This window comes from Archocentrus centrarchus, chromosome 8 (genome assembly GCF_007364275.1).
Source record: "Archocentrus centrarchus isolate MPI-CPG fArcCen1 chromosome 8, fArcCen1, whole genome shotgun sequence".
Taxonomy (NCBI): Eukaryota; Metazoa; Chordata; class Actinopteri; order Cichliformes; family Cichlidae; genus Archocentrus; species Archocentrus centrarchus.
The window spans coordinates 7,874,092-7,886,617 of NC_044353.1; the positions used below are offsets into that span (position 1 = coordinate 7,874,092).

The following is a 12,526-nucleotide window of genomic DNA, read 5'->3' on the forward strand; positions in this document are numbered from 1 at the left end:
TTTCAATTCTTCAGCCTCAGCTGGATCTGTGGTTTTGGTTCTGATTATAAATTTCTAGCCTTTTGTCAACATCACACTGTTGGCATTGTAACTGAAAGTATGCATATATATTTTCCTCTTAGTAGTGGCTTGTGTTTAGCGTGTGTGCAATATGAGGAAGTCTGTACAGCAGGAGCCCATGCCTGCAATCTGCTGGAAAGAAAGGGAGGAGGGGAGGTACACCCCAGGGGTGCTTCCAGGATTTTTTTTTAAATGGGGGATATAGATCATATAATATGTTTTTAGTCTATCATATGCTTTTGCTTATCATGTGGTAGAAGTAAATCCTTTGTTTTAAGTTACGGAGGTAGGAAATGTTAGGCACTGATCCAAATTACTGTGAGGTATACACGAAGTGGGCTGGACCCACTCAACTTTAAGGCAAGCGAATAAAGCAACTACCAATGAGAGTGAAGAATGCTGCTGATTGCCATATAGTAAATACATTAGAGGGTCACCTAGGCAACTGGATCCTGGACCAGCTGGCAGCTTCAAAGTGATTCGTGATGAGCTGATGTATGCAGCTCAGTATTAAACATTACAGTTATATTTGCTATGATGCACTGAGGGGGGCAACACTGTTTTTCCAGAAAAAGGAGATATGGACCCTCTTCTTCCCCCTATAATTTCCACCCATTGATCCGACAACTATCACACTTATGCTGATGCCACCCCAGCCTCCTCTTTAGACCCGGTCCTGAGCCTCCAGAGTCTCTGGCAAAGTCTTGCTCAGGAGGCCTTAAATAACAGTGTAAAATAGACTGTGCTTTTTTACACAAATCTGAAATGACTTGTGTCATGGATCTCTGAATTACATCTAACTCTTAAGCTGGGATGCAGGTGTGTAGTCTAATCTCCTATCGAGCCAATAGGAAGAAAGGAGCTGAACACGTCCGCTCTCTCCGTGTCTTCCTGCATAAATCTCTGCAGCCTCTGCCACAGAAACAGGGCCAGGGAGATGAAAAGGAGGCGGGAGAGCACCGCGCTCCTGGTCCGCCCCCAACTTTCAGCACGAGCCATTTAGCAGTGCGAGCTGGCCCAGCTGTAGAGCGCGCGGGAACGTGCACGTGCCCCCCCCCCCCCCCCCCCCCCCTTCACTACCTTTCCCCCCTCCCTCCCCCACTCGGAGAAAATCATTACCAAATACAGGAACGTGAGCGCACGCGGAGCGGTGGATGCAGCGGCGGCAGCAGCGTCACCACTGGGCTGTGTTTACGACGCAGAGCGCGAGAGCGGCACATCTTCGGCAGAGACGAACACCGCGCGCACCCGCCTTTAAACGCACAGTCATTTACGCGCAGCGTCCCGAGCCTGCGAGGCTTCTCCGTTTGACTTTTTTCTTCGGTCACGATCGGTTAATCGTTTTATTTTGGAGCGCAGCTGCAGCGGGGGAGACCGAGCAGCCTCCAGCCGATCAGGCAAACCCTGGAAACCCCACCATTCATCCCCACCGTCAAAATACCACGCACGCGACGCCAGCGCGCGGTTACTGGAATCTCGCACGGCCCAGTAGCCTCCGGTGCCGTCTCCATTCAGTAACGCTGCACTTAGTCGTGGGAGAACCCAAGAGCATCCCTCCATCCCACTCAGCCTGTCCCTCCCACCCCTTGCCTCTCTTCCCCCCTTTCAGCCTCTCTGGACCCGTCGTATGCCAGAGCTCTAGGGGGTCTCATCAAGTCAGGGACCCAGGGGGGAAGGAGGGAGGCGTTTCGTGGCCGGGGTGTAGTCGCACCCTCCGCGTGGCGAGGCTGGGCTGAAGCGCCTCTGTGTCGGAGGATGCTGCGGGAATAGAGCGGCTCAGCGCGGAAGATGGGGAAGGACCAGGAACTGCTGCAGGCGGTGAAGACCGAGGACCTGCTCACCGTGCAGAAGCTGCTGCAAAGGCCCCGGCCGGGGAAAGCAAGTAAGACACTGGGCTCTCTTCCACTGCAGAGATGAGAACACAGCTGTGGCTTTTTATTGAAACACTCCCCTGCTTATGGTTGTGTTAAGCTATGGGCTACAGTTTCTCACATACTAGCTGCTCGCAACTGTAATGATGATGATGTGTGAAGGCTACATGTATGAGTCTGTTAGGAGAGAGGGGTCGTATGCATCAGGGTGTTTCAGAGGAGATTAGTGGTGTGACTGGAGACTGACAGCGCATCTTGAAACCCCTGTCTCAGTGCACTGCAGCAGCAGCAGCAGCAGAGAGAGGGGGGTGGTGTGATGGGGGGTGCTGCTGCTGTGTTTTTTGGATCTGTGTGACCCTGCCTCTCAAGTGACATGATACTGGTGGCCCTGTGATTGTTAAGGTTCAACATCACAGTCAGTGTCACAGGACAAAGACATACAGGGATACGCATACATCACTCCCACTATTCAGTTTTCTTCTTGCATACTGCAAGGCTCTCTTTATGACTGCTCCTCTAATTGTTTTTTTCTCCTTCAGGCAGTGTAGCACTGTAACATCCAACAATGTTTCGCTTGCACAGCCCACTCTAATGTGTGGGCAATACAGAGAGAAGCCAGAGAGAGCTGCAGATAGATCATTCTGTAGAGGCTGGTGGTAGCTCCTGATACTTCCACTGATATATAACTGGCTGATTCAGTTATCAACAGACAGTGAGGGAAACCATAAAGGCCAAGCTGCAGGAATTAAAATTTCTGCAGATTGGTTTTGGATATAAAAACACACAGGCATAACAAGTAATTCAGCTAAAACTACTTTTCTTCCTTTTTTATGCAAGCTAGTTGACATGACTATTATCCAGTTGCTATAATTGTTCTGCTTGGGCAGGTACGCACCAGCACCTGATCTGGTGCTCACACTGGAAAGGCTCCAAACTGCAGGTGGGCCTCATTTGAATGAGAAAAGGCAATGGTGATGACAAATAATGGTCCAGATCTGAGTCGTTAATGCAAGTGATGACTTTATAAATAAAGCTGAAATTCAGTTTATGTACTCAGTAACACTGGAGCTTTATTATGCTTCTTGACCACCATCCACCTTCTTCCGCTTAGCCTTTTCAAGGTCGCGGGGGCTGGAGCCTATCCTAGCTATCATAGGGCGTGAGGCAGCCTGTTGCAGGGCTAACACAGAGAGAAAGGCAATCATTCACACTCACACCTATGGGCAATTTTCAATCGCCAATTAACCTAAACTCACAAACAACATGTCTTTAGATTGTGGGAGGAAACCGGAGAACCCGGAGAAAACCCACACATACACGGGGAGAACACGCAAACTCCACACAGAATGGCCAGGGTGGATTTGAACCCAGACCTTATTGCTGTGACGCGACAGTTGCTCACCACCATGCCACTGTGTATTTAAAATGACTGGCGCTGGCTAACAAAAACCCTGAATATTCTCCTTTTAAAGTCCCTGCACATGCAATCCTAAGTATTGTGGTTACAGACAACTGTAATAGTTGCAACTACTTGTTAAAGCAAATATCTGATCAGCCAATCACATGGCAGAAAGTAAATGCATTTAGGTATGGAGAACACATACAGTACCAGTCAAATGTTTTGACACACTCACCCATGTGTGTGTCTAAACTTTTGACTGGTACTGTAGATGTATATGAAAGGGCTACAGGTTTGAGACGCTTTTGGATTGGGTTCACTTTTCAGACCTGAAAGCTCTGTCTATGGGTCAAGAGGACCTGCTGAAGTCCAAAGCAAGAAAAGGAAAGAACAGGTGAATTAGGAGACTTTGAACGTGGCGTGGCTGTTGATGTCAGGTGAGCTGGTTTAACCTTTTTCGAACCTGCTGTGCTGCTGGGATTTTAAGCATACAGAAAACGGGATGGAAAAAGAAAATGCCTCCTTGGTGACATAGATTAGTGAAGCCAGACAGGTTTGAGTTGTAGCCAGTGCTTTTTCAGGTAATGCAACCAAAGCATGCAAAAGTGCATCTCTGAATGCACAACACGTTAAAACCTTCCTTAACAGGAAACTGTGCCACATCACAAAGCTCATGTCATCAGACTAGTTTATTGACAATGACAATGAGTCCATTGTACTTAAATGGCCTCTGCGCTCACCAGATCAGGGTGGTGGTGTCATGGGAGAATCACATCATGAAAGTGCTGCCCCGTGTGATGCTATCATATCAATAAGCACCAAAATCCCAGAGGAATGCTTCCATATTCAATCCATACCTTGAACTATTAAGGCAGTTCTTAAAGTCCAGCCCAGTATAAGCAAAGCATAAGTTCAAAGTATTCGGTGGGCCATTAAAGGTCTAAAAAAAGTTGAATAGTGGTGACCAGGTCTGCCTAAAATAGTAATGGAAGCAAAATGCAGAAGAAGACAGAGTAAATAATTTTAGTTCTGTAGAAACAAGACAAACAGCCCAGCCCCTCCAGCTCCTATGTGTGTTTAAGTTTTGGATTTTATAACTTGCAGGCCTCAGTGCCTCAGATGGCATCGCTCACTCTGCAGGATTAAGCGAAGCATATGGCTTCAAAACAGTGCGTAGGAATTAGCGGGGTTCAGTGCACTGACGCAAGGGCGCTGAAACAAAGTCTACAGCAGAGCAGGAAACCCCCTGGATTAAAAACAGTCTGCTAGACTGTCTAGTGCAAAAAAATACCGGCATCCTCTTGACTATAAAAGAGTTGGTAGGGTCCAGCACATAGAGGTTGTGCCCAAAAATAGTGTGTGTGTGTGTGTGTGTGTGTGTGTGTAGCTCAGTGGAGTACATTATGTACAAGAGCACATCACAAAACAACCTTTAGGCTACACTTAAGTGCACTTCAGTTGGAAGCCCCTCTCTGACTGCTGTTCCGTACATGAAATGCAGAGGACAGGTAAGCCCTCAAACAAATTTTTCATGGGCAGCAAACAGCCGCTTGCAGCGTGCATAGATGTGCTCTAAATTAGAGCCAGTCCTCACTGGACTGCAGCGCATACAGATGATGACTAAAGCAATTTAAAGCAGATCCTGCAGGTGAAAGAGGCGGCAGCCCGACTGTGCATACAGCTTATTAATGCATACAACGGGTGCCCTTTGTTTATTAATCTACATTCTATGTGCTGCAAAATATTTTTTTTACTGTAATAAGAGAATCCCTGCAGGAGTCATTAATGTGTCTAATCAGAAACAGTGGAGTCAATACAAAACCTCTGCTGAGGTTTACATACACAGGGATAAAGCAGCAGGGAATGTGATGCAGCCCTGTGGCAGTGTTACATTTGAATTTTTGAACTTTACAGTAAATTATGTGACTTTTTTCTCACTCCTTATTGATCCACTGGTTGCAGAGCCTTGTCTTGATTTAAGTTTGTCTGTGAATGTATACAGAATAATTTTAATGAACTTTTTAGATCGTTTTATTCAAATTGAGATCCTGGGAGCTTGAAACCCTGTAGTTCACAATAAAATACAAAATGTGTATATTTTGCCTTCTCCTAACCAATTAATCACCTATTGATCCTTCAGGTTTTGGATCTCGACCCCCTAAGTTTAGAACCACAGAAGTAAACTGCAGCTTTCTGCAAAATTTACACTTTAAATTTTGATGCAGTAAGTTTATTTTGCTGATAAAACTAATTTTAGTTAAGTAAAACATATGATAACATTGGTAACACGTAATAATATCTTTATTTTCTTAGTGAATTTGATTTTCCTAGAAACTTAAAAATGCTAAAAATATACATATTAGATAAAACTGAGGCAAAAATATTTATATTAAGCACCAATTCCGTACTGTGAAGTGTAATAAGTTAGATTTATTTAAGTACTCATTGACTCAGGAGAGTAACATAGAACTTTGTATAACAAATATTTTGAGTGTGCTAAACACTTAATACGTCTTACTTTAGGTTTCTTGAATAAATCAACTCAGAAAACACAGTTATGAAAAGCCTGGCTTATTTTTCTGTAACACTAAAAAACTAATTATACACAAAACACAAAAACCAAAACACCATTTTAGGACAAACTATAATAAAAATGTGCTTTTTAAATCATCTGCAGGCATCAATAATGACAACAGGTATGACATTAAGTCAGTTACAGAAAAGGAGAAGCTGGGGTTGCAAAGTGGCTTGCAGGACTGAAGCCACTGTGGGCTGGCAGTCGGGGTAGTTACTGAGCTCGAGTGTTCTGTATGAACTAATGCTGTGTTCAAGATAATGAATGATTTGAATTAAACATTAACAGGAGGTACTATTTGTGTAACTAAAAATGATTTAATCTACACATCCATTTTTTTCCCTGGACATACTGTATATGTAATCTGTAGTGTAGAAGATGTCCAAGATTCTGGATTTTAGTTGGATTTACTGCGTGATTATTCTATTTTCTTTTTTAGGCACTTCATTTGCTCTGTGTGGGGTGTGTTTCAGACAAGTCGGACCATCAATCAGTGATCTAGCATATAACATACAGGCTGCCATTACTCCTAAATACACTCTTAAATCACTTGCCTTTGTTGTCACATCACTGGCTGAGTAGAGCGTTTTATAGTTACACACTCTGGGTTTAGCTCAGTCTTATGTGTGGTTTGACGTACAAGTATAACTGAAGGTGTTTAAACGCAGATTCAGAGTTTGTCTCTGCTCCGCCTCTCTCTTTCAAATCCTTTCAGTCTGCTGCGAAGCCCTGCCTTTCCAGTATTGGGCTGAATTTAATTATTTGTGTAATTGGCAGCCGCTGCTACCGCAGGAACTGCTTTATGCATGACAAACTGTTTAATATGCCCTTTGAAATTTCATTTGTGGACGTGCAAAGCAAAATAAGACACTTTTTTTTCTCAGATCCTGGAAAGCTGTGTGTTTTAAGGGAGTGCATGCGAATATGTCTGCAGAACACTGATACTGGCCCATTTTTTCCAGAACCCCCTCCCCCCCAAAACAAAGAGGGCAGAAGCAGCAAAGCGGTAATGACAGAGTGGAGCTGAGAGTCGCAGACAAACAGCAGGGAAGTTTAACACTAGGCTGATGTTAAAACAGACCTGTTTGTCATCTTAGCACGCAGCACGAAGCTCACAGGACAGTGTGTGTGTGTGTGTGTGTATACAGCTAGGAGAGAAGTGTGTGAGTGGCTCGTTGAGGTGTGCATGCGTGTGAAGGGGAAGGTAACGCTGGGTCTGTGGGTCTGGCAGAGGCTCTGCCCTGCTGCAACTCATTTACTCCCACTCAGGTCAGACACGCAGTCTGCACATATGCACACATTTACCTGCATCCTAGACACATGTACGCACACGCACGCACGCACACACACACACACACACACACATACACACACACACAGTTACATTAACACGCATATCTGGCACCATCTGGAAAGCCCTCATCAGTTTGCTGTCACTCAACTTGCCTTCTGCACATGGTGCTTGACGAGGTCATGGCACTGTGTGTGTGTTTGTGTTAGTGGAGGAGACCTTGAGTGTGACCTGAGGTCTGTGTTTGGTAATGGGCTGTTTCAGTGTTTGTGTGTCAAGGCAGGTGGTGTAATCTTTATTGATTGTTGTGTGTGTGTGTTGCTTCAGCGAAACGATAAAGACGCCATATCTGTTTACGGCCGTGACAGACTGACACGTTCTTCCACAGCTATCGGCCTCCTTCACTTTCTTTCTTTGCAGCCATGAGAGATGCTAACGTTCCCAGATACCAATCCCCAGTCTCTCTTTCTCTCTCCCACTCTCTTCCTCACCCCCATCTTTTCTCTGTTGATGTGCGAGGCGTGCGGCAGGAGCACAGCAGATGATTGCATCCACACCAGTGCACATTCACAAAGGAGCAGCAGAGAGGAAGCTCCGCATACTGTCAGCTGGAGTCTCTCAGATTAGCTAACTGTGCTCCGTCTGCATCTATATGCTTCAGTGGAGCAACGTGATGTGAAGAAGCTAGCGTTTCTTTACACTTCATAATGTGAAATGCGGATGTACCGCTACATCTTGTGCGGTACAATTAAAAGGTTCCTATTAGGTTCATTTCCAGCTTTGTATTTTCATTCAGGGACTCGACGAGAGCGTCTTTGCATGATTCAAACCCCCAAATCATCCTTATATATGTGAAAACACAGACATATATGTTCATTTATCACATTATTTCTTTTTGTCTTCATTATATCACTGCAAATATGGAGGTGGCTGTAACAGCTGTTCATAAGCCCCTGTTTGTTGTGATTTGGCGCTGTATAAATAAAATTGAACTGAATTGATGAACACTTATTTACAGATACGCATGACACATTCCAGTGACCGCAAAGTGCCACTACACTAAAAATAATTCAGCAAAATTAATTCACAAACAACAACTTACACGTAACGTAGACGTAATGTCGCCGTTTGTTCAGCTGTTACACATAAAATATAATTTGTAAGGATTTTATTCTTATAAAAATAATTCCCAAAAGCTACATAGGTGTTGATCATCCTGGTGCCCTGTGCAGTTTATATAGTAAGTTTCACCCGGACTGATGAACACGTCTGTGAGGAGTTGGGGGACAGACAGATGCTACGATCATCATAGTAAGATACTGAGTTGTGGTGCAGCCCTGCAGTTTAACCGCTGCCAGAACGGAGCTTCTGACAGTTTTCGCGCTAAAAATGATGAGGTGTAAATGACATGATGAAAATGTGTGTTGGGAGTGTGGCTCTTATCTCACCCTGAAAATATTGTTAAAATGTGGGTGGTTATGTGTTTTCACCGGTTCATAATTATTCTGTTAGTTTGTTCAGATAATATACTGTACTCTTAAGATATTTTCCTGTCAATCAAGTGCACCTAAAGGACTTTACGTGGAATATATTACTGTGTCGACGCTTGCAAGAAGAAGCAAACATGCATGGGACTGCTCGGGCAGCATTATTGGCCCTGAGAGTTATCTTGAAAATTGAAGCACAGCATATTAGAAATGATAATACAGAGAGGGGAAGATTGGCTGGCTGTATTCCCTGGATTTTCTTCCAAAACATCATCACTCACTTCTCCCGCTGCTGCTGACTGCCTCCATGATTGAATTACAGAACAGATGGGGGAACGAGGGAGGGAGAGAGGTGGGTGAATACTTTTTGCTTGGAGGAAAACGGGGGATATGGAGAGGAGTTACTAAGGAAAATAGAAAGAGAGCGATAGAAGAGGAGGGAAAGATGCTTCTTGATGTGCGAGTGGGACAGATGGAAGAGGAGTGATGAAAGTGATGAAAAAGAGAAGAAGGGAACGAGGTGATGAAACAGAGAGGTGGCTGAACGCTGTCATTTTCTACCTCACGTTTATTCTGATTGCTGACTGCTAGGCACACATCAGGTCCCTCTGCTTCTCTCTCTCCCTCACATACACAGACACACACACACGCGCGCACAAAGTGCTGCACCAAAAATAACATCCACATAGTTTAATGGGTCAGCTGCAGGTTCAGGGGGAAGTGGAGAGCACAGCAGAGGTGAGAAGATGGATGGAAGCAGACGTAATAGAAAAGAAATGAAGGGATAAAGGACAAGAAAGGAAGTGAATAAATGAATTAAGTTTAAAGGAAAGTGAAGGAAAGGAAAGGAAAGCAATGGAAAGGAAGTGAAAGAAAAAAACTGGAATGGAAAGGGCTGGGAAGGAGAGAAGAAATGAAAGAGACCGTACAGAAAGGGAGAGAATGAGGACAGAAGAGAAAGAAATCAAAGAATATACAGTGAGGAAAGAATGTTACAAAGGGAAAGAAAGGAAATGAAGGAGAAAAAAGGAAAGGAAACAATCCTATACAGGAGGAAATGAAAGACTGGAAAGGAAAGAGCAGAAAAAAGAAGGAAATGAAAGAATATATGATAGTGAAAAAAGTGAAAGAAAAGAAAAAAGGAAAAAAAGGAAAGGAAAGCAACCAAAGGGAGGAGAAGAGGGGAAAAGAAGGAAATAAAATACTGTAAGGAAATGAAGTAAAGAAAAAAGGAAAAGAAATGAAAAATATGAGGAAAGGAAAGAAGAAAAGGAAACGAACAATACTATAGTAAAGGAAGTGAAAGGACAGGGAAGGGAAAAAGAGGAGAAAAGACTGGAAGACTCGGGAAGAGAAGAAAATGAAAGAAATAGAAAACCTAAAGAAATGAAACAAAAGGAAAGGACAAGACAGAAAATTAAAGGAAAGACTAGAGGAATGAAGAGGACAATGCTGCAGGAGAAGAAGGGGAGGGAAATATAGGAACTGTACAGAATGGAAAGAAAGAAAAGAACAGGAAAGGAAGGAAAACAGAAACGGGAATTAAAGCAGAAAGGTCAGAAATGCAAGCAAAAGGAGATGAAAAGGTTCTCCAGGACGGGAAAAGGGGGAGAAAGTGATAATACGGAGAGAAGAACACCACAAAGTTGGGTGAGAAATAAAAAAAAAAGAAGGGGACATTTGTCACATCGAGTGGAATCTGATTCTATTCTATTCTATTGTGCCAATTAGCAGGATGAGAAGGGAAGGGGACTGAGGGCTGAGGGAGTGAATATAACCACCACCCAGAAAATGAGAAGGGCAGCAGGGTGGGACTCACTCCCTCAGCACAGGATAAAGAGGTGGCATTAACCACCCACTGAACTGGCACACACAGACACACACATTTCCCCCCCCCCACCGTCATACGACTGACACAGAGAGGTACCGACTCTATTGGAATTTACATCATCAGAGTGCGTATTGTTATAATTGTGAAGGTGGAAGCAGAAAGGGGACAAAGGTTACTACACAGTCACACACATGCAGCGTGATGAAAAAAAAAAATCCTCTGCAGTCATGAGCTGATTCTCAGAGGGACGAGGGGGGAGCAAAGATTCAGAATCAGAAGAAACAACAGAAAGCTGCGCCGTGTCACTGGAGATTTGTTATGTAAGTAAGTAGCTGTACTTGCAGAGGTGTGTGTTTTCTCAGCAGCTGCTACAGAGTGTGCCTGTCCCTCTACATCGCCTGGCAGGATTTTTTCCACTCACACCCTGAATTCACAACGCCGAGTGTGTTCTTATTGCTTCTTATTGATGTTTGAGCAGTTAATAAAGGAAGGAAATGATGCTCAGCTCCTAAGCTTAAACTAACACGGTCCGGACAAGGTTTCACTGTGCTCTGCACGAGAGCCTCCTAGAAATGTTCCACCCTGCAGCCGCAGTGAATGCAGTTAGCGTCGCCTTGGGACTTTCTGAATGAATACTGGTGCTCTCCTGCTATGTGAGCGGCCACTAAAAACAGGGCTGTGACACAGTTTGGGTGCAGGCTCAGGGTTTGGGAAATGCGCTGTTTACTGACACACCCTTAGGTCTTTGATATGTGTGAGAATATTTTGTGGAGTAAACTGGCTGCATGACCCTGTGTGTGTTTCTCTCTTTTGCAGAAGAGATTGTAAGTTAGTCTTATTTATTTTGGTTGCTATGTCTGACCTGCTTTCCTTTCAGTTTACAGTGATAAAACTGGCAAAATTAGCATCAGAGTTCACAGTAATTATTGACACAGTGGGTTCTTGAGTTCAGCCAGAAGCAAGAGGCACACACTTTCTCATCTCTTGTGACCAAGCATTGATTTTTTTCCAGCTCAGGTCAGCTGTAGCTAGCTAGCCAGTTAAGCTAATGTTAACTTCACCAGCTGAAAGAAGAAATATAGCATGATGCTGGAAATTTAATCATAAATACTAAACTGAAAATGTTACTTTTCTCAGCACCCTCCAAAATAAATATATTGATATATGTCAACATAAATTGAACTATATTTTAAAGGTAGTGATTGTGGAACACGAATAAACAGCTGTTGTGAGGTCCAGAACACCAGTGTATTGGTCTGAAGAGATATCAACTGAATTTAAAGATAGGGCTGAAGTGTACTTTGATGTTATAATGATGCATTATATATATTTATATTGTGATAGAATTTGAACAATTTTGTTACATTTTATATATTCTAATTACAGTAAGTATGTTTAACACATATACTATGCAAATGTATCAATTTGTAATACTCAACAATAAAGATGATAGTCTTATAATTTTATGAACCCTGCCCAGCTCATGCTGCTATTCTAGCCTTTGCAAACATTATGTATGGAGCACTGTTGGGCATAACACATTATAAAGAAAGTTACTTTGTAATCCAATATTTAAAACAGACTTAAACCCATTACTGTTTCTAAATTCATTAATCAAAAAAATGTTACTTACATTACAAAAGGTTAACAAGTATCTACTTGATGAGCAGTTAAAAAAAAATTGTTTGTGCAGGACAGAGGACAAAATTTGGAGACATGCACATTATTTTCTAATTTGTTACAAATAAGTTAACAAAAAAAATGTGAGGGTAAAGTATAAAAACCCAGTGTTCATCGTCTTTTTAGGACCACATGTCTGCAGATATGTAAGATTTAAAATAATATTCTTAATGACAATTTTTTGTGAGAGTGTATTTAAGGCAAAAGAATCTTTGCATCCACTTGCTAAAAGCACAGATTTTTAGTGACCGTGTCTGCTGACTATTTTTTTAGAATCTGGTAAAGTAGGTTTTAAATATGTATATAATTCTGTCCTGAGAAAATGAAGCTCG

At 43.0% G+C, this 12,526-nt stretch overlaps 1 protein-coding gene across 1 annotated transcript in view; it reads left to right on the top strand.

Annotated features, from left to right (window-relative positions):
• Window positions 1-1,848: 1,848 nt before the first annotated feature.
• Window positions 1,849-12,526, top strand: part of caskin1 (CASK interacting protein 1) — a 122,257-nt gene continuing 111,579 nt past the window's right edge. The window contains exon 1 of the mRNA XM_030734956.1: window positions 1,849-1,942. Coding sequence (XP_030590816.1) covers window positions 1,849-1,942 — 94 coding nt within the window. The remainder of the gene's footprint in view (window positions 1,943-12,526) is intronic.